The 22,024-nt window shown below is 46.7% G+C and overlaps 1 protein-coding gene and 1 long non-coding RNA gene across 3 annotated transcripts in view; one reads left to right on the plus strand and one right to left on the minus strand.

Annotated features, from left to right (window-relative positions):
- Positions 1 to 8,222: 8,222 nt before the first annotated feature.
- On the minus strand, positions 8,223 to 10,872 carry LOC122749037. Its single transcript, XR_006355655.1, has 3 exons — positions 10,734 to 10,872; positions 9,643 to 9,769; positions 8,223 to 9,330 (listed from the first exon to the last, which is right to left on the minus strand). It is a non-coding gene; the product is annotated as an uncharacterized LOC122749037 (long non-coding RNA).
- ASAP3 (ArfGAP with SH3 domain, ankyrin repeat and PH domain 3) overlaps positions 10,027 to 22,024 on the plus strand; it is a 69,722-nt gene continuing 57,724 nt past the window's right edge. Inside the window, exons 1-2 of one of the 2 annotated variants that reach the window (XM_043995204.1) lie at positions 10,027 to 10,070; positions 10,693 to 10,906. In XM_043995204.1, the coding sequence (XP_043851139.1) occupies positions 10,772 to 10,906 (135 nt within the window). In that variant the 5' untranslated portion in view covers positions 10,027 to 10,070; positions 10,693 to 10,771. Of the gene's footprint in view, positions 10,071 to 10,455; positions 10,471 to 10,692; positions 10,907 to 22,024 lie in introns of those variants that run through there. The other variant, XM_043995205.1, reaches the window with a different exon arrangement.

Below are 22,024 nucleotides of genomic sequence, written 5' to 3' on the forward strand. Positions count from 1 at the left end.
CTCTCGTATCATTCTAGCTCTTCCCAATACTCTTCCCAAATAATAATAGCCCTCCCTGGTAATGCATGAGTTAGCTTGGCTGTGTCTGCAACTCTACCTGCAACCCTAAGGGTCTCTCCTGTTTCCCCATGTCTTAAGACTTGTCCCAACCCCATTGGCCTTAGACGCTTAGTTGACAAATCAGAAAGGTCCATCAGAGTTTGGGGGTTAAAGGGGGAGGGGGGAAGGCAATTTGAAGGAAAGTCACCTTGGATGTATATTTCATTTGATCCTTACAACAAACCTGGCATTAAATGGGGGGCTCCGGATGTGGCTTTGGATTCCTGGTGTCACTTCAGAGACACCTTTAGAAACACTCTCCTAGGCCCCAAAGGCGGAGACAGGGCAATCCCAGGGTGACAGGAGCCCTTCAGGAGAGGAAAGGATTGGAGAATGGGAGCTGGAAGAGACCTTTCCATCTAGCCTCTTCCTTTCACATTAGACTCCAAGAGAGGGGACCTTATACACATAAGGTCACCCAGCTGGGATTCAAACTGAGGTTCTCTGGCTCCAAATGGGGTATTAGCTGCTGGCTCCTCCCTTACCATGCCCATCTCCACCCATTTATCCTTCCCTCCACCCCATACACACAATGAAATTCTACTGTTTGTGATTTGTTTCTTTGGCTTTATTCCCCTGTGAGTCTCGGTCAATGCATATATCCTTTGGATATGAGATCTGCTAGAGCTGGGGGAAGAGTAGATGGGAAGGCAGGTGGTGAGCTGAGGGTACTGGGCAACCTCCTTTCAAGGCTGAATTCATATTCTGGACCAAGTCGAGATGCCTTACTGGTGGGAGCACAGTGCAGAGTGTGTCAGGGATGCACACTTCCCATGTGGGTGCAGTTAGCTATTAGTGGAGGGGGAATTCATGTCTGTGACAGTGCTGCATCCCATTCCTCTTTCCCAGTAGTCACCCTAACAACATATGCCATGGATCCCAGAAGGGAAGAGGAACGTGTAGATAAACCACACATGACCTGCCCTACTAGGAAATAGTTCAGAATTTACTGGTCCATCTCTCCTAGTTGGTAATGGTCAGGCTTTATCGATTTATGTCATAAAATTTCAGAGCTGGGATGGCCCTTGGAACCAAGAATGTCAGAGCTGGGAGAGCCCTTGGAACACAGAATGTCAGAACTGGGAGGGCCCTAGAACACAGAATGTAAGAGTTGGGTGGGTCCTTAGGACCTGGAATGTTAGAGCAGAGTTGGGAGGACCCTTGGAACACAGAATGTCAGAGCTGGGAGGGCCCTAGAACACAGAATGTCAGAGCTGGGAGGGCCCTTACAACACAAAATGTCAGAGCTGGGAGGGCCCTTGGAATACAGAATGTCAGAGGTGGGAGGTACCTTGGAACAGAAAATGTTAAGACAGAATGGCAGGGAGGCAGCTAGGTGGCGAAGTGGATAGAGCACTGGCCCTGGAGTCAGGAGTACCTGAGTTCAAATCCGGTCTCAGACACTTAACACTTACTAGCTGTGTGACCCTGGGCAAGTCATTTAACCCCAATTGCCTCACTTAAAAAAAAAAAAAAGACATAATGGCAGATCTGGAAAAGATCTTAAAATAGATGTTAGTGCTAGAAAGGGCTTCAGAACACAAAGTCTTAGAGCTGGGGGAACACTATATGCTGGGATTTTAGAATTTGGGACCATTTTTGAGCTCAACAAGGCCAAGCATGGGGGCAGCTAGGTGGCACAGTGGATAAAGTACCGGCCCTGGATTCAGGAGGACCTGAGTTCAAATTCAGCCTCAGACACTTGACACTTACTAGCTGTGTGACCCTGGGCAAGTCACTTAACTTTCACTGCCCCACCAAAAAAAAAAAAACAACACAAAAACAAGGCCAAGCATCCTCTAGTAATCCATGAGGAAATAGGCCTAGAGAGATGAAGGTGAGGGCCAAAGACACAGTGTAAATACTAATTAAGTGACAGCATCATCAGCTGTGACTGGCCCTGTTTCCCCGGTGACAGCCTATGACTGACCTTGACCAAAGCCCACCATTGGACTGAATGACCATCACAGCTGTTTCTATAATAAACACTTATTTTCACTGGGCCAAAGCTGACTTGACTTGAGATCCTGGTACTGCCTGGCATGGGGTGACATAAGGGCACCAGGGTGCTCTCCTCGGACTCCTCCCCCCAGTCCCCCCCAAATCTAGCCAGGACCAAGGCCAGGGGTTATGTGAAACCAGATTGTGGAGATCACTGCCCTCTAGTGGCCAGAGCCTAACGTGCTGACCAAGGATCCCTCCCATTTTTAAAAATTGTTGGAGAAAGATTATTCTGCTCATTCAGGCCAATAAGAAATAATGGTGTGCAGAAGATTCACTGTGACATCCAGATCCAAGTTACCACAGACCTGGTGCAAAGCACAATATGGCACAGAAAGGTTATTGTGCCATTTGTTTACTCACCAGAACACAAAAGCTAATAATAGCTAGCATTTAAACAGTGCTTCAAAGCTTACAAAATGCTTCTCATGTATTATCTCATGGGCTGTTCATGACAAGCCTGGGAGGTAGATGCTATTATTAGCCCCAGGGCCAGAGGACAAAGTACAACCGAACCTGGTTAAGTCTAGGGCGAAGATCCCTAAGGGAAGAATGTGAGGCCAGAGCAGGGAGTGGGCAAAGTAAGAGGGGCAAAGGGCTTGGAGATTGTGAGAAGGCTGGAAAGTGGGTTTGGGACCAGTAGAAAGTGACATCATGAAAAGGGAGGGTAGGAAGTCCGGGTCCAAGGAGTATCAGGTTCTCCGCATGAAGATCAATCTCATCTATCTTCTCTCTTTTACCGATCTCATCTATCCCATGAATTGCCAAATCTCGTCATTTCTTTCTCCATAACATCTCTCATATATCCCCTCTTCTCCACCCATAGTTACCACTGTAACGATTGGAATAACGCCACCTGCTGGAGACTTACTGTAGAGGAGTTCTGCCCATGAAGGGAAGGTCTTTGAGGGCAAGACCAGGAGTCAGGAAGTGACGCGGGCTAGTGGGAGGAGGAAGGAAGAGACTGGCGCTCAGTCTCGGGCTCTTTCCTCTGGACTCTGGCGGAGAAGGGAGCTAGAAATGCGCTCTCCCTTTAATAGATAGAAATCTAGGCCTTTCTCTCTCTCTTTACCAAATTCTTATTCTCCTTAATAAATGCTTAAAAGTCTAACTCTTGCTAAAGCTTATAATTTATTGGCGACCACTCATTAGATATTTTAGACAGTTTAGCTAGAATTTTAGCCCTTAACACCTCCCATCTTCAGGCCCTCATTACCTCTCACCTGGACTACTACAACAATCAATCAGTTAATCAATAAACATTATTAAGCACCTGCTATGTGCCAAGCACTGTGCTAAAGACTGGGGATGCAAAAAGGGGCAAAAGACAGTCCTTGCTATCCAGGAATTTACAATCTAATGAGAGAGATAACATGCAAACAAATAACACAAAGCAAGCTATATAGTAGACATACAGGAAATAATTAACACAGAAAGCACTGGAATTAAGAGCGGTTGGGGAAGGCTTACTGGAGAGGGTGGGATTTTAGTTGGGACTTTAAGTAGTCAAAGCAGAGGAAAGAGAGTGACCACCAGAGAAAATGCCTGGAGGAAAGAGATGGAAGAGAGTATGTAGGGAGAGGAAAGGTAGGAGCAGGATAGATTAGGAAAGGCATTGAATGCCAAAACAGAGCATTTGGTATGTGATCCTGAAAGAACTAGGGAGCCCCTAGAGTTTATTAAATGGAGGTGTAGAGGTGATACGATCAGACCTGTAATTTGATGTTTGGGTAGAAGATGGACTGGAGTGGGAAGAGACCTGAGGCAGGCAGGCCCACCAGCAGGCTATGGCAAAGGTCCCTGCTTGAGGTGATGGGGATCTACACTAGAGTGGTGGCAAGAGCCTCTTAATTGGTCTCCCTACCTCAAGTCCCTCCCTACTCAATCCATCCTTCACTCAGCTGCCAAAGAGTAGATGTGCCCATGTCACTCTCCTACTCAATAAACTCCAATGGTTCCCTATTATCTCTAGGATCAAATATGACTTGCTTTATTTGGCATTTACCGCTCTTGACAACCTAATCCCCATCTTCCTTACTTTCTTCCATTCAACTCTTCTCTTTGTACTCTGGTTTATCTCTGTTGGCCTTCTTACTCTTCCTCAAACACAGAACTTGACCAGTCTCCTGCCTCTGTTTCTTATATTTGGAACGATGCACTCCCTCTCAGCTGATGACTCTTTGACCTTGGCTCTCTTTAAGACTCAGTTCAAAAGCCCCCTCCTCCCAGAAGCTTTTCCTAGTGCAGGGTTATGAAATAATATTATTATGAATAATTATATTATATTGAATTATATTACATTGCTATCTTACATTGTGTTATATCATATCATATATCATATCATATCATATCATATCATACCATACCATACCATACCATACCATACCATACCATACCATATCATATCATATCATATCATATCATATCATATCATATCATATCATATCATATCATATCGTGCATGTGGAAAGATTGTGGATGATGAGATCAGGAGCATATAACCATCCCTGTGTGTGGCCAAATGGAGTGAAGGTGAAGGTCATGGAAATTGGGGAAACCTGTGAACTTGAAAGGCAGGATATTTGAGGAAACATTATGTAAATTTAAGTCCTCAAGTCTAGAGGAAGGGAATTGGGATATAGAGGAAAACTGTGAGCCAGGAACTGAACACCTTGAGAAAGGAGAATGAATGGCCTAGAGACTGGGGCAGATATTGGAATTTGGATAGGGGGAATCTATCTGGTTGGAGGCTCAAAGAGAAGATGTTGTTCAATGAAAATGCCAGAGGAAGATCTTAGAAGTGGTGTTGGGGGGCAGCTAGGTGGCAAAGTGGATAAATCACTGGCCCTGGATTCAGGAAGACCTGAGTTCAAATCTGACCTCAGATGTTTGACACTAACTAGCTGTGTGACCCTGGGCAAGTCACTTAACACTCATTGCCCTGCAAACAAAAAAAAAAAGAAGTGGTGGTGAGGAGTAGGAAGCATAGCACACCTCCTTGACTGGTGTGTTGGAAGGCCACAAAAAAAATTCAGGGCTGGAAAAGATGACCAAGGATGCACGGTCTTCCAGAGAGAGCCATGACTGAGTCTGAGAAGTGCAGCTGTAACAGGAAGAGCAGTCTGTGGTCAGATAAACAGGAATTCCAAAGGGCACAATAGAAAGATGGATCAGATGGGCACACAAGAAGGATGAGATTGACTTGGATGGTTATGAGGAAGGGAGGGGAGTAGTGTCCAAGCTTTGGTCTGGACAGCCTGTGGCTGGATCATAGGGATTTCTAGGACAACGGATTGTCAAGCCACATAAGCAATCATTCCATGAGTAAAAGGTGGAGGGGTGAGATGGCAGGGCAGGTGGAGGGTGTCTGGTCTGGAGTGAGGATCAAAGGTGTGATGTTTAAAGTCTAAATTGTGTGATCGCCTTAAATAAAAAAGCTTCAGCACCAGTCTTTGGGCATTAAACATTTATTAAAGCATAACAGATATTCACAAGGAGTTCAGAAAGTTAAGAAAAAAAGAAGTCCTACCTAGCCTAGAGTTCCAGCCTGGTTGGGTTCTTCCTCAAGTCCTCCTCCAGGAGCCTGCTTTAATCAGGAACTCCCTAGCAAACTGATTGTGGAAGCTTTTTATAGGTCTGGAACAGAGGTGGTCCTTACACACTGCTTCAAGTTGATTGGTTGGCGTCATACAAATCCATTGGTTTTGAAGGTGTTCTTAAGTTGAGTTCACAGTCTAGCTTCTGAGAACAATACCTTCTTACAGGATAGTCAGGTGTGATTACAATCCAGTTAACTAATCAGCAGTCAATCACTCCCACTTGATTCAATCAGTCTAGATTAATCTCCAGGTGGGTCTTTGAGTATCTGCTAAGTCCCATTATTTCATCACAAAGGCAAAGGTTGGTCAGTGCCTGGATGCACCTGAAACCTTGGAGCCAAGATGGTTATGGAGCGGTGAAATATACTTGCCTTTCAATCACCAACCAGGTCGACTATGGTGAGATTTTTTTTATTTCCCCGGTTGAGAAGCTTTGAGAGGCACCTGTTCTGGTGGCTGGACAGGTGTCCTAAGATCATGGATTTAGAACTGAAACGAGGGGCAGCTAGGTGGCACAGTGGATAAAGCACTGGGCCTGGATTCAGGAGGACCTGAGTTCAAATCCAGCCTCAGACACTTGACACTTACTAGCTGTTGTGACCCTGGGCAAGTCACTTAACCCTTATTGCCCTGAAGAAGAAAAAAAGGTTATAGAACTGAAATGGACTTTAGAGGCCACCTAGAACACACAGTTCTGAGGTATATATGAACCCTACATTGGCCATGAACTTATATCATCCTTCGATTAATTGATTTGTTATTGTTATTGTTTTCCTTTGTTCTCGAAGAAGACTAATGGCATCACCAGGATGATGAGCAAACATTTGCTGTGGGTCAACTATAAATAGGAGGCAGAAAATGAGAGAGAAGTCCTGGCTTCAAGAAGCTCCTACTCTAGGACTGAAGCAGAGAACACACTGTCATGTCCAGTGGTTCCAGGCTCTAGGAGAAGTACCAAGTTACTCCAGAATTTCAGAGGTCAGGGAGGCAGGTGCCTGGAAGACATGGCACTGGAGCCACCAAAGGCCAGGCAAGGTTAGGGATTTGCCGTCAAAGGATGGGCGAGATTTGGCATGGTCTGTCCCCCTCAAACCTGACTCCTAGCAGCCTACGTGAGGGAATATGGGCAGAGACAGGAAAGCCTAGGGTTGGAGGGGAAAAATGGAAATTGTCTTGAGTCAACTTATCTACCAGTCAACAAGTATTTACTAAATACCATGTGTGTTAAATAGGGCCTCTAGGTACTGCCCCCAGTCCTGGGGATACAAAGAAAAAAGTGAAACCACTCTTGCCTTCAAGGGCTTTATGTATCATTAGGTGAGATAAGATGTGCAGATAAAGTAAAATAAATTCAACATGGGGTGGGGGGAGATGCCAGGATAAGGACATTAGCCGGCAATCCACAGTTGACAAGGAGTCCAGGAGTCCCTGAATGGTCAGGGAATGATGTGGTCACTCCTGGCTGTGTGCACTAGATGGATTGGAGGAGAGAGGGAATGCTGGAGGACCAGCTAAGAGGTCATACAAAGCCCAAGAGATTTGGAATCCAATCATGTGCCCTTGAATCTCAGCTCTGCAAAAACCAACCAAAAACCCTCCCTTGATGCTAGCATACCTATCAGCTATCATTCGGTATCTCTCCTCCCATTCATGGTTAAACGCCTTCAGAAAACTGTCTATACTAGGCATCTCCATTTCCTCTCTTCTAGACCCTTTGGGGGGTATGGGGTGGGGGGAGTGGTAATCGCCCATCTTGCCACTGGACTTTGAAGGAAAGACTGAGGCTGGTGACTTTGCACAGCTCTGCCTAACTTAAATCCAATTCACTTGCAAGTCGAGACATCACCCGCCTGATCTGATGTCATTGGTCCTCTTCCAGAACAAAGGATGAACAACACACCCCTTTGCAATGTGGCTTCTGACCTCATCATTCTACTGGACCAGCTGTCTCCAAAGTTACCAGTGGTCTCTTTTTTGTTTTGTTTTGTTTTAATCATAAAATTATTTTATTATTTTCCAGTTACATGTAAAAATAGTTTTCAACATTTGTTTTTATAAGATTTTGAGTTTCAATTTTTTTCCCTCCCCTCTCCCCAAGACACAAAGCAACCTGATATAGGCTATATATGAACAATCACATTAAACATATTTCTGCATTAGTCATATTGTGAAAGAAGAATCAGAACAAAAGGGAAAAACCTCAAAAAAGAGTGGGGGAAAAGTAGAAACAGTAGGGTTCAATCTACATTCAGGATCCACAGTTCTTTTTTTCTGGATGTGGAGAACATTTTCCATCATGAGTTCTTTTCTGAGAATAGCCAATCACAGTTGACAATGTTGCTGTTACTGTGTACAATATTCTCCTGGTTCTGCTCACTTCACTCAGCATCAGTCCACTTAAGTCTTTCCAGGTTTTTTTCCGAAATCTGCCTGTTCATCATTTCTTATAGCACAATAGTATTCCATAACATTTATATACCACAATTTGTTCAGCCATTCCCCAAATGATGGGTATTCCCTCGATTTCCAATTCTTTGCCACCACAAAAAGAGCTGTTATAAATATTTTTGTACATGTGGGTCCTTTTCCCTTTTATATGATCTCTTTAGGATACAGACTGCTAGTAGTGGTGTTACAGAGTCAAAGGATATGCACAGTCTCATAGCCCTTTGGGCATGGTTCCAAATTGCTCTCCAGAATGGCTGCATCAGTTCACAACTCCACCAATAGTCTCTTAATTGCCAGATCCAATGGCTTTTACTCAGTGCTCACCTTTCTTGACCTCTCTTGCAGCCTCAGACAGTGCTGATTGCCCTCCCCTCCCAGATCCTCCTTCTTCTCTAGGTTTTCCTCATGCTTCTCCTACACCTTCCTTCTAGATCTCCTTTGCAGGTGATCTCATCTACTCCAAAGGGTTCAACCATCCCCCCCTCTACAGACGATTCCCAGATCTCTATGTATCTAGCCCTAATTTCTCTCTTGATTCTCAGTCCACTAAATGCCTCTGGCTATCTGGTAGGTATTTCTACCTCAACAGAACTCATAATCTTTCCTCCCTAAGCCTCCCTCCCTTGCTAACTTTTCTGTTTCTGTCAAGGGCATCCCAATCCAGTCACCTGGTCTTGCTACTTCGGTGTCATCCTCAAATCCCTCACTCACCCTCAGCCTACATATCTAATCTGATGTCCAATTCTGTGTTACCTTGAAATCCCTGGCATCTGTCCCTTCCTCTCTACTCATGGTCCTGGTGCAGGTCCTTCATCAGCTTTCATCTGGACCACTGTAAATAGCATTGGGCCCCCTGCCCCAAATCTCTCCCCACACCGATCCATTCTCCACTCAGCTGCCAAAGTGGTTTTCCTAAACGGAAGATCTGACCATGTCACCCACCCCCACCCCACGACTCAATAAACCCTGGTGCCTCCCTATTACCTCCAAAATCACACATAAAATCCTGTTAGGCTTTTAAAACCCCTCACAACTTGACCCCTTCCTAACTTTCCAGATTTTTACACATCATTTTCCTCCATAAACACGATGATCTGAAGGCACAAAAATCCATCTCCAGATTCAGGACTTTTGCACTGGCTGTAGCTCATGCCTGGAGTGCTCTCCCTTCTGACCTCCAACTCTGCAGAGTAAGGAGTTTGGACACAAATAAAGGCCCTCCTAGTTCTGAATTTGTCTTGTGACCCAATTGAGAAAGGAATTGGGCTGTGGCTTGGGTAATGTGGGCATGGACAAGATGGGAAAGGGAGGAGTCAAATATTACCGAGCCGGGCAACTGGGGGATTGGTGGGGCCTCGAGCAGAAAGGGGGAAGTTGGGTTCAGGAGCCAGAGGCTGGTTTTTGTTTGGGGGGTTGGGTTTGGGGGAAGGTGAGGACACATACACGCGGGGTCCATAGTGAAAGTCAAGACGTCTGGGTTACTATCTTTGCTTACCATATTTAAGAGCTGTGAGTCCCTGAGATCAGGTCCCCTCTCTGGGCCTCAGTTTCCTCAACTGTAAAACTCGCACAACCGGCCTAGGTCTCTGTTTTGTGAAAAGCACTTTGTAAACCGTAAAGGCCTAGGAAACGAGAAACGGGAGGGCTCATAAGGGCAACGATTGTTTTGTGGGGGGAAGGGCCCGGGAGGGGCTGTCTAAGGGATGGGGGGGAGCCTCCCAAAGTCCTGGAGAAGACGGGCCAGCACAGCCGGGTTGGCGGGGATGGGGCAGTGCTCCTGGGCCCGGGGCCAAAAGCGGGGCGGGGCAAGAACCGGGAGAAGTTAGGGCCGGAGGGGATAGGGGGAAAACAGGCTGAGCCCACGTGACTGCGGGGAGCCCCAGGCAGGGAGACAAAGGGCGGGGCCACGGCGTCCGGGCCCAGGTGGGAAGCTAGGGAAGGGGGAAGGAGCAGGACTGGACCTGGGGGCGGGGCTAGTGGGAAACTTGAAAGGGGCGGGACGAATGAGGTGGGGAGGCCGGGAGGTGGAGTCGAGGGCTTTGCAGAGTCGAGGGGGGTCTAGAGGGAGGGCAAGATGAGATGGGGCAGACCTGGGAGAATGGGGATGGGGCCTGGAGGGGGAGGGACTAGAAGGGGCGGGGGCTGCTGGAGGAATGGGAGACTTTGGGGGCGGGGCGAGAAGGGACGAGAGTGGAGGGGCTGTAAGAGGAATGGGGGACCTGGGGGCGGGGCGAAAAGGGGGGGAACTGCAGGAGGACTGGGGAACCTGGGGCGGGAGTGGGAGGGACTTGGAGGTGGTGGGGGCTGGAGAAAGAATTGAGAGGTCTGGGGAGTGGGGGCGGGGCAAGGTAGGGGCCAAGGGCAGTGGGGACTCGAGGGGGAGGCCCTAGCCAGGCTGGGGGTGGAGGAAGGTGCTCGCAGGGGCTGGCCGTAGGAGGAGAGAGGCGGGGGTGGGGCGGGGGTGGGGCGGGCCCTCGGATTCGGACTGTGCCCAGGCAGGGCAGCGAGAGGCCGCCCGGCGCAGCGCGGTTTCCCTGCTCCGTAGGACCCAGCTGGTGCTGCTGCCCGTTTCCCTGAGTCCAGTACCCCGAGTCCCGCGCCCCACGCCGGACCCCAGCCCGATCATGCCCGAGCAGCTCAGCGTCGCCGAGTTCCTGGCGGTCACCGCGGACGACCTTAGCTCCCAGGGTGGCTCCGCCGCACTCGCCTTCGCCGCCAAGATGCCCCGATGCAGGGGGGCGGCGCTGGCCCGGGAGGAGGTGAGGGGGAGACGCTGGGAGGGAGGGGCGTGTCCCGCTCGAAGGGTCCCTCCCTCTCTGAGGGGCTGGGGTGGAGGGGCAGAGCCTGGCCCGGACACCTCCTAGGCCTGCCAGGCCGGTCCGTGCCCGGCGTGTGCCCCAGCCCCTGCGCATCCGAGAGCAGGTAAGGTCATCCAGAGTGGGGAAGCCCAGGGCGCCCCAGGCTGTCTCGGACTGGGGGGGACACTTCATAGGATTGCAGGTTCAGAGATGAAGGGAACTTTAGTGACCCTCTGAACCATTTCACAGACCAGGAAACAAGCCCAGTGACTGACCCAAGGTCATCCAGGTACATAGTGGCAGAGCCAGGATTTCCAAACTCATGACTTCTGGCTACAGACTCAGTTCTCTTTTCACCAAACCCAACTGGGTCTTCCCCACTGAAGGCCTGAGCCTTCCTCCTCCATGAAACCCACCGTCATCTTTCTGAATTCCCCTTACACTGACTTATATGTCACTAGTGGACAGAGCGCTGGACCTGAGTGTGAATTCTGCCTCTGACACTTAGAAGCCATATGACCCTGGACAAGTCCCTTAACTACTCCTAGGCTGTTTCCTCATTGGTAAAATGCAGGGATAATAGCGCTTACCTTTCAGTGTTGTGAGGGTAAAATGAGATACGCATTCGAAAGTGCTTTGCTAACCTCAAAGTTCTTTCTAAATGCTATTATTCTTTTTTATACCTGTTTTGTCTTGTTCACCAACTAGACTGTCAGTAACTTGAGGGCAGGATCCAGGTCTTTCTCTAGTATCTTTTCCCCACCCCTCCTGCTGGCCTGGACCCACAACATAAATTCAATTGTAATGAGGATCTCACAGTGCCCCAGGGCTGTGACTGAATAATCAGCTCATGTTTTATTCCTATTTTCCCCTCTTCTTTGTTTTATTGGTGCTTTTTTATGTACAGATTACATTCATTTCTGAATATCTCCCTCTACCCAACCCCTTCTTTTAACTGGCAAGCCTTTCCTTGTCACAAAGATTTTAAAAGAAAATGCTGTTTTGCAAAACAAACCAACCAAACTGACCTAGCCTGGCAGCATTTGCAATATTTCTCACCCATTGTCCCCCACCTCCACAATGAAGGGAGAAAGGTGTATATTTTTTGGTCTTCTCCAAGACCAAGCTTGGTCGTCTTGATTATAAGAGTTTAGTTTTGTTTCCTTGTTGGTTTTTAAAAAATTGACATCATTGTAGTTTTATTTATGCGTGTTGTTTTCTGGTTCTGCTTACCTTATTTTACATCATTTCATAAAAAAAACCCACAAGAGTAGGCATCAATGAATGAATGAATGCTTCATTGTCTTTTTTTTGTTTTGTTTTTTTGTGGGGCAATGGGGGTTAAGTGATTTGCCCAGGGTCACACAGATAGTAAGTGCCAAGTGTCTGAGGCTGAATTTGAACTCAGGTCCTCCTGAATCCAGGGCCCGTGCCTTATCCATTGCGCCACCTAGCTGTCCCTATGAATGCTTCATTGTCAACTTGGCAGTCTCTAGGGGAGTGCCAGGGGACGCTGTGCTCAGACCTTGTCAGTTTAATGTATTTGTCCATGACCTGGAGAAAAGCATGCACAGGCACACGCACCAGATTTGCAGGTGACACAAAGTTGGGAGCGCTTAGCTGAATGACAGGTTAGGATCCAAAAGGAAGTGTCCACTCATGTCTAAGGCCTACCCGTTTGTGTGTCTTTCTCACTGTGTGTTGGGGGATGGGAGGGGGACGAAGGGAAGGAGGCATTCCTTAGAATGGGCTATAGAGAAGGGAACCAGGTTAGGCTAGGCTACTGGGCCAAATCTAACGACATGAAATTAAGTAGGGATTTATAGGATCATAGATTTATCACTGAAAGGTACCTTACAGGTCATTGGGGTCAACCCCATCATTTTGGCTTTTTTGATGAGGCAATTGGGGTTAAGTGACTTGCCCAAGGTCACACAGCTAGTAAGTGTTAAGTGTCTGAGGTTGGATTTGAACTCAGGTCCTCCTGATTCCAGGGCCAGTGCTCCATCCACTGCACCACCTAACTAACTTAACCCCATCATTTTGGAGCAAAGGAAAATGGAGACCTTGGGAAATTAAGTGATAGTGAAATCCACAGGTGAGATAGGATTCAAACTCAGTACCCCTGAATATCTGAATCCATCATGTTATCTATAACGCCTGGGGATCCTCAGTACATTTCACTACCTTTACCTACTTTTCTGCCCCACCTCACATAAGGACCTAAAATTTTCCCCAGGAAGACTACTTTGGGAGGTAGTGAGCTCCCCATCTCCAAGGTCTTCAGATGGCACCCAGCAAGCTGATTGCCAGGGAAGTTATACAGCAGGTTTCTGCTCAGGTTTGGGTTGGACCAGATGTCTAAATTAGAACCTCTCCCCCCCCCCCCCCATGAGAGGATCTAAAATTCCTCCCCTTCGTGCCCTAGAGAGCTGAATGTCATCGCCAGAAGCTGAGGACCCCCCCCCCTCGGCCGAGAGATTTCACTGGGTCCTCCCTCTGCCAGATCATTTGTTAAAATATTAAATAAGCTTCATTCCAACCCCCCTCCCTGGGAGGCCACGCTGTGAATACTTCTCTATAGACAGAAGTGTCCATTTATACTCATGCATAAGGCCTACCCTATGCGTGTGGGCCTGTCCCTCTGTACTGGGGGAGGGGAGGGGAGGGAAGGGGAAGGAGGCAGCCCTTAGAATGGGCTACAGAGGAAGGCAGGCTGAGACAGCAGCAGCAGCAGCAGCAGGTTAGGACCTCAGTATCTATGCCCTGGTTCAGACCAGGCCAAGCTGGTCCCCCCTTTTGGCTCAGGAACTTGGCAACATGTCAGTGAATGTTGTTTCTCCCTCCTGTCTTCCCACAAAACCTGAGGACAACAGTCTCGTGTAAGGGTCTGCACTGAGGGGGTTGGGGGGGGGATATTCCTCCCATTGCCTAATGGGAGGCCATGAGAAGAGACAGGTATTTGTTTTCTGCCCCAGGGATGCTTTTAGATCATCCCTCTACCACCTTCCTTCCATAATTTCTCCCACTCTCTCCTTATCCCTACTGATATCACTTACTCAAACATATGCCCTCCAAAACATTTGCTCCTTTGTTCTATGACATTAGCACCTTCCCATCATCCTCCCTTTTCCCCAATCCCCATCCTTGGAACTTCAGGATTCATGTTGACAATCTCTCTAAAAACTGACCTCCAGAGACCTGCCTCAGCTACACTCAAAGGGTAATAGGGTTAATTATCCATTCAATCCACAAGCATTTATTAAACACCTACTATATTCCAGACATTGTGCTAAGCATCAGGAGGAAATGTCAGAGGCCAGTCCCTTCATTTTACAGATGAGGAAACTGAGACCTGGAACATGTCATTGACTCACCCAGGGTCACACAGATTTCCAAGAAGCCAAGTCAGGATTTGAACCTAGATTAAAAAAACACAAATCTTAGCTCTTTCTACCTCAGGATTGCCCTCTTTCTGTGACCCAGAACTTTGAAATACCACTTCCCACCGGCCACCTCCAATCCCACCACTTTTCTCCCTCTTGTTCATATCCAGTCCAAGCATCATTTATTCAATACCTACTATGTGCTGGTTCTGAGAGGACAAAGACAAAACAAAAACAGCCTCTCCCCTCAAAGGAGGTTACATTTTTACTGTATCAGGGGAGAGGGAAGTCCTGCAAACCTCTAGATGTTTTAAAATTTTTTGGTGAGGCAATTGGGGTTGACTTGCCCAGGGTCACACAGCTAGTAAGTGTCAAGTGTCTGAGGCTGGATTTGAACTCAGGTACTCCTGACTCCAGGGCTAGTGCTTTATCCACTGTGCCACCTAGCTGCTCCCCCCAAACCTCTAGATGTAAGCTATTATTATCCTGATTTTCCTGGTCTAGCCCCCCAATGTTGACTTTGTTTTTTCTCCTCGACCACATAGTAGGCCTACACTGTTGTATTCCTAGCTACTAAGCCCTCTTACTGTCTCTCCCAACTTTGGATTCCTTATCTCTGGGTAACCCCCCCCAGCCCTACCCCACACTCAGTCTCTCTGCTCCTGTTCCCAGGCAGTTGAGCGTCACTGGAGGAAATCATGAAATCAAGCTGGTTTCACCCACCACAAATTCATGGCACCTCACCCTCAGCTGGGCCCTGGCTTGTGCTCAAGAATCCTCCTTCCTTTATCCTTCTTGGTGCCTTATCTCCTTCTCTTCTCTAGAGATTTGTTCCAAATCTTTTCTTCTCTCCTCTAGCCACAGACCCCACCTCTATCCCCAGCCCACCTACAGAAAAGATCGAGGCCATCTGAGGTGAGTGTTCTCAGCCTCTCACCTCCTGCCCTTTCCCTTCCCCCCATCTCTCTGCCCCCCCCCCCACCTCATTCCTGGAGCCTCAGAGGCATCCCCCTCTTCAACCCCAGAGAAGGAAGTAGCCCTGTTCTCATTAAGGCTCATCCCTCTGCATGGGCCCTGGTCTTAATGTTTTCTGATTCTCCCAGACCCTTGTTCCAGCATTCCATCTCAATCCTCTTTAGGTTCACTCTCCCTCCTGACTTTTTTTTTTTCAGCCTGAAAACAGACGTGTTCAGTCTCAGAGGTCCCGAGCATCAGTTTCCTTATGTGTAAAATACAGTTAATAAGACCAGCCCTGCCTCCCTCACAGGGCTGTTATCTTTGGTAAAAATTCCTGGGTGACGTTTAGAAAGTCCTTTAACATTTTTGAACCTCAGTTTCCTCATCTGTAAAATGGGGCTAACAAGACCTACCCTACCTTCCTCAAAGGGTTGTGATATCAAATGAAGTCTTCTGTGACCTTTAGAAAGTCCCTTAATGTCTCTCTGAGATTCAGTTTCTTCTTCCATAAAATGAAAATAATAAGACCTATCCTGCCTACCTCTGAGGGTGGAGCTGGGAAACCTTCCTCTTATTCTTTTTGAATATTTGAGGATGCTGAGGTATTGCTGTTGCTCTCACTCTCGCTCTCTCGGCAATCAGGGTTCAGTGACTTGCTCAGGGCCACACAGCTAGTAAACTATCTAAGGTCAGATTCAAACTCAGATCCTCCTGACTGCAGGGCCAGTGCTCTATCCACTGCACCACCTACCTGCCCTTTGTCTCTCCTTTTCAATTCAGGAATCGTTCATATAATAGAAGTAGTTATCACAATTAAAACTGATCCATAGGGGCAGCTAGATGGCGCAATGGATAGAGCACCGGCCCTGGAGTCAGGAGTACCTGAGTTCAAATCCGGCCTCAGACACTTAACACTTACTAGCTGTGTGACCCTGGGCAAGTCACTTAACCCCAATTGCCTCACTAAAAACAAAAACAAAAACATTCCTTACAACAACCTTGTGGGGTGGGTATTTAGAATCATATTAACCCCATTTTTTGGATGGGGACACTGAAGTCCAGGAAGGTCAAGGAAAGGGTCAGCTATTTTTTGATGGGAGCCAGGATCCAGGATGTTTGGATTTAGAGGTTAAAGATGATCTTGTTCAACCTCCTCAGCTGAGGAAGAAACTGAGGTACAGAGAGAAGTTGATCTGGCCAAGGTCACATAGCCTAGGTGAGTTTTGCACTCAGGCTTTCCACAGCCCTGTCTCTCCTCCATGCATGGCAAACACACCATTGCTCTTTCCCCAATGAGATAATATTTGTCAGTCTCTCAATGTGTGCCTGGCATACAGTAGACACTCAAGCAGTGCTTATTCCTTCCCTTCTCTTTCCCATAATGCTCTCTGTGACCTTGGGAAGTCATTTTAACTCTTTGGGCTTCCCCCATCAGACAAAAGGGGCTCCTTTCAGCTGAAGACTTAGAATCTTCTGACCCCACCCTACCCCAATCCTGCTGAGGGGACACCCACCATTCAAAGCCCAGCTCATCTGTGCCTGCTCCTGGAGGGTACCAGTGAGCTACCACTACCTCTCTCTCCTCTGATCTCTGGCATGGGAAGAATGCCAGATCTAGGGTCAAGCCCCAGCTCTGATTCCTCCTAGCTGTGTGGCTTTGAGCCAGTGAATTAACCTCTCTGTGCCTTGGTTTCCTTATGTGTAATAACTGAGGTTTACAAAGTGCTAAACACACATTATTTCATTTCATCCTTATAACTGCCCTGTGAGAAGGTGGCAATGATAGTAATAACAGTGAGCATTTATATAGAGCTTTAAGGTTTGCAAAGAGCTTTACAATTATTATTTCATTTGATCTTCACAACAACCAGGTACTGTTATTGACCCATCTTACAGATGAGGAAGCTGATGCTCTGAGAGGTTAAATGACTTGCCTAGGGTCATGTTGTTGGTTTTGTTCATCTTTCATTTCCAAAGAGGACCAATGACATCACAAGGTGATATCTTAACTTGGATTTTAGTGAGGCAGAGTTGCACAAAGTTGTCAGTCTCGCTCTCTCTTCCTGAGTCATTGAAATCTAGTATCAAACCTCGACACCTTCAGTGTCAAGTTTCCAGAGTCACACGGATAATCAATCGATCAACCAATCAACATTTATTTATTAAGCACCAGACACTGTGCTAAGTGCTGGGGATACAAAAAAGGGCAAAAGACAGTCCCTGCCTTCAACAAACTTACAATCTAATGGGGAAGACAACATGCAAACAACCAAGATATACAAACAACTTACATAAAGGATAAATGGAAAATGAATAACATAGGGAAGGCATTTGAATTAAGAGAATTAGTTGTCTGAGGAAGGATTTGAACTCAGGTTTCCCAATTGTAAGTTCAGTGTTCTATCCACTTTCCCACTGAACTGGATAGTAACTGGAACTCTAGGCTTGAAGTCAGGAAGGTAGGTACTATTTTTTTTTTTTTAGTGAGGCAATTGGGGTTAAGTGACTTGCCTAAGGTCACACAGCTAGTAAGTGTTAAGTGTCTGGGGCCAGATTTGAACTCAGGTCCTCCTGGGTAGGTACTATTATTATAGCCCAATTTGCAGATGAGAAAACTGAGCCTGAGAAAGAGGCCAAGTCACCTGGCCAAGGCCACCCAGCCAATAAATGTCAAGCACTCTTGTCCATCTCTGAACATCAGTTTTGTCCATCTGTGAATCAGGAGAGCCAAATAGGGCCAGGCTTCTCAAGCTGTGACTTCTCATCTAGGCTGGTCTTTTAAGGATGAGGCACTGAGAAGGTGGGGTTGCTATGGAGGGTCTTCAGCCTTGTCTTCCCCCTGGCTCCCAAGCAGGCTTTAGCCAGAGGGTCCCAGCCTTCCAGAATCAACATAGTATAGTAGAAATGGCTTGAAACCTAGCCCTGCTGGGTCCTTCTCCTGCCATACTCCCCTGAGTTAATTTAAGGAGAGCACTCTCCAGAACTGAGAGCTCCTTGCGGATGTGAGTTCTCTTCTTCTTTCTCCTCGGCTTCCTGGCCACGGTTAAATTCCTCCACCTTTCAGTTTCCTCATCTGCAAAATGAAGATAACAGAGAGTTTTTGTGGTAATGACCTCACAGTTCTCTTGTAAAGATTGAATGAGGAAACATAATAATTTAATCCACGCAGGTGATTTCCCCTCTGAGGGGTAACTACAGTATGGAAACTCCCTTCCCAGATGCAGATCAGCAATTTCTCTGAGGGAGGACTTGAACCCTTCAAGGAACAAATGCTGGTCTTCTGTCTACTATTCCACAAGTTGTTATTTTTTTAATTCAATGTTTATTTTTCCATTTTTATTGATAGCTTTTATTTTTACATCACCTTCAGTTAGTCAGTCAACAAACACTCAGTAAGTGCTTACTACGTGCTAGACACTGTACTAAGCACAGAAAGGATGAAGAAAAGCAAAAAGATGTCTTTGAGGAGTTTACATTCAAATGGGAGAATTGATGTCCCAAAGAAGTACAAATATAGGACATGCATGATATAAGTGGTGGGTAACTCAGTGGTTAGGCACTAGCAGTAGGGAGGAGAGAGCCATGCCTCTTCCATCTCCTATCCAGAGAGCCAGTGCCTGTAATGTACTTTCTTTCCTTTTTTTTAAACAATACACTGAAAAAATGTGTTATCAAGAGTCAGTCCCAAACATTCTATCCCTTCACCTTCCCTAGACATGCTTCATCACCATTTTGGGGGCTGGGGGAACAGAGCAGTGAGGGTTAAGTGACTTGCCCAGGGTCACACAGCTAGTAAGTGTAAAGTGTCTGAGGCTGGATTTGAACTCATGTCCTCCTGACTCCAGTTCTGGTGCTTTATCCACTGCATTACCTAGCTGACCCCCTTCATCACTATTTCTCTTTTTTTCTTTTTCTTTTTCTTTTTTTGTGTGTGAGGCAATTGGGGTTAAGTGACTTGCCCAGGGTCACACAGCCAGTAAGTGTTAAGTGTCTGAGGCCGGATTTGAACTCAGGTCCTCCTGACTCCAGGGCCAGTGCTCTATCCACTGCACCATCTAGCTGCCCCCATCACTATTTCTTAAGGGTTCCAGGTAGCTCTTGGATCCAGGAATGTCAACTGAGCATATCCCAAGAGATGGTAGGGGAGGAGGAAATAGCCCCCACTATTTAAATTTTAAGGTGATGTCTCTATCACAGTCATTTCTGGACATACCCTCTTCCCTCTCCATCCACTGGGATTCGAATCCTCCCTTGTAACAAAGAAAAACAGATAAAACAGAATAACTAAGACAGCGACTTCATCTTGTCACCGTATGCATCATTTGCCCTGATGGTCCCCTACCTGTCTGCTGAGACAGGAGCCGGTATATTTCATTATCTGCTCTCCAGGACCATTCCTGGTTTTCTTAGTTACTTAGCTAGCTTTTCATTTGCTTTGTTATAATCACAATGTACGTCATTCTCCTGGGTCTGCTTATCGATTCTGCATCAGTTCATACAGATCTTCCCAAGTCTCTCCGCAGTCCTAATGATTGCCCTTCCCTACAGCCCCAGCTCCACAATAATCTCTTCCTTGCACAGACAACAGCTCATTTCATTATTCCTCAGATGATGGGGGCTCGTTTTGTTTCCATTCTCCTGGTGTTGATTTTTTTAAGTGATAATTCTTCTGGGGGTCAAGCCCAGCCACAAGAGGCCTTGGAAGACCCTCGTGGGTGAGGGGGCGTGTTGGCAGAATGTTCCTCTGACTACCTAGGCCACAGTGCCCAGCCCAGCCTCTCAAGATGGGGTCACACATTCCATGCTGCCGACTGAACGGGGGCTTCTCTGCTCATCCGACTGATGCTTAGTAAGAACTGACTAAGCGCCCTATATGTGCCAGGCACGGGAGTAGAGGCCAGGAATACAAACACCCAAATGACCTTGGCCCTGCCCTCTAACAGGGGAGACTGCATGCACATATATAGTTATAGGTAAAAGGAAAAAAAATTCTGGGTAGGGGGAGTGGAAGGGAAGAGCTTTGGGCTGTTGGAGTAGGACGGGCCTCACACAGAAAATGGTGTTTAATTAGCGTCTGGAAAGAAACCAGGATTCCAGGGGGAGAAGGGAGAAGGGAGAACATCCCAGGCATAGGGCTCAGCCATGGCAAAGGCATGGAGAAGAGAAATGAAATATGGTAACCAACAGGATGTCAGAAAGCCAGTCTGGTATAAATGGCAAAAGGCCTGTACTGGGAACCGGCTCAGAACCTCCAGGCTCTGGTCCCAGCTGTGCTGCAGGTGCCACTCGACTTGGGCCAAGCTCTCCATACCTTGGGTTTCCCATCTATAAGATGGGGATGGATAAGAACTGTGTTTTTCATAATAATGATAGGATATAAACAGGTATCAAGTAATTATTAATATACTTATATTATTAAATATTCATTAATATCCAATGCTAATGTTATTTAAATATTAATATTTAATTTTAATATTAATGTTTAAGTATTCTAAGGTTTGTAAAACACTGTGAATATTATCATGTTTGCTCCTCACAACAACCCTAGGAGGGAAGTGCTATTATTATCCCCTGTTTACAGAGGAGGAAATTGAGGCCAACAAGGTTAAGTGACTTACCTAGGGTCATACAGCCACTAAATATCTGCAGACAGATTGGAACTTAGCTCTGCCTGACTCCAGGTCCAGTACTCTCTCCACTGCTAAGATGAGAAGAACAAACTACCTGATAAGAGACAGGTCCAGGGTCACATAATTAGTAAGGTGTCGGGCTGAATTTGAACCCCATTCCATTTGTTAAGGCCAGGACTTTCTTCACCACATCAGGGTTCCTCTCATACAGTACACATACACACATGCACATGCATGCACACATACGCAAACATATGTAGAAATACATCACAATTATTAATTCACATTATCAATTATTTTGCATGGCCAGAAATTGAACTAGGGGAAAAAAGAGTCATTTAATTTGCTGGCTAGAGAAAGAGAAATATATGCGTGTGTATATATATATATATATATATATATACACATATATATATACATATATATACATATATATATACACATACACACACAAACACACACACACACACATATATATACACACATATCCATCCCTCCATATTTGTAGGAGTCTCTTTTATTTTGTTTTGTTTTGTTTTTGTGAGGCAATTGGGGTTAAGTGACTTGCCCAGGGTCACACAGCTAGTAAGTGTCAAGGGTCTAAGGCCGGATCCGAACCCAGGTCCTCCTGAATCCAGGGCCAGTGCTCTATCCACTGTGCCACCTAGCTGCCCCTGTAGGAGTCTCTTCATGGAACTAGCACAAGTGCATAGTATGTGGATTTATTTTTTTTTTGTGGGGCAATGGGGGTTAAGTGACTAGCCCAGGGTCACACAGCTAGTAAGTGTTAAGTGTCTGAGGCCGGATTTGAACTCAGGTACTCCTGACTCCAGGGCCAGTGCTCCATCCACTGCACCACCTAGCTGCCCCAGCCCCGTTTTTTCTTAACCACCTTTAAGCATTAAAATCCACATACGGCTAGGTGGCGCAGTGGATAAAGCACCGGCCCTGGATTCAGGAGTACCTGAGTTCAAATCCGGCCTCAGACACTTAACACTTACTAGCTGTGTGACCCTGGGCAAGTCACTTAACCCCACTTGCCTCACACACACAAAAAAAAAGAAAAGAAAAAACGGGGCTTTCCCGGCAGGCTCTGGCCAGGGCAG

This window comes from Dromiciops gliroides, chromosome 3 (genome assembly GCF_019393635.1).
Source record: "Dromiciops gliroides isolate mDroGli1 chromosome 3, mDroGli1.pri, whole genome shotgun sequence".
NCBI classification, from domain to species: domain Eukaryota; kingdom Metazoa; phylum Chordata; class Mammalia; order Microbiotheria; family Microbiotheriidae; genus Dromiciops; species Dromiciops gliroides.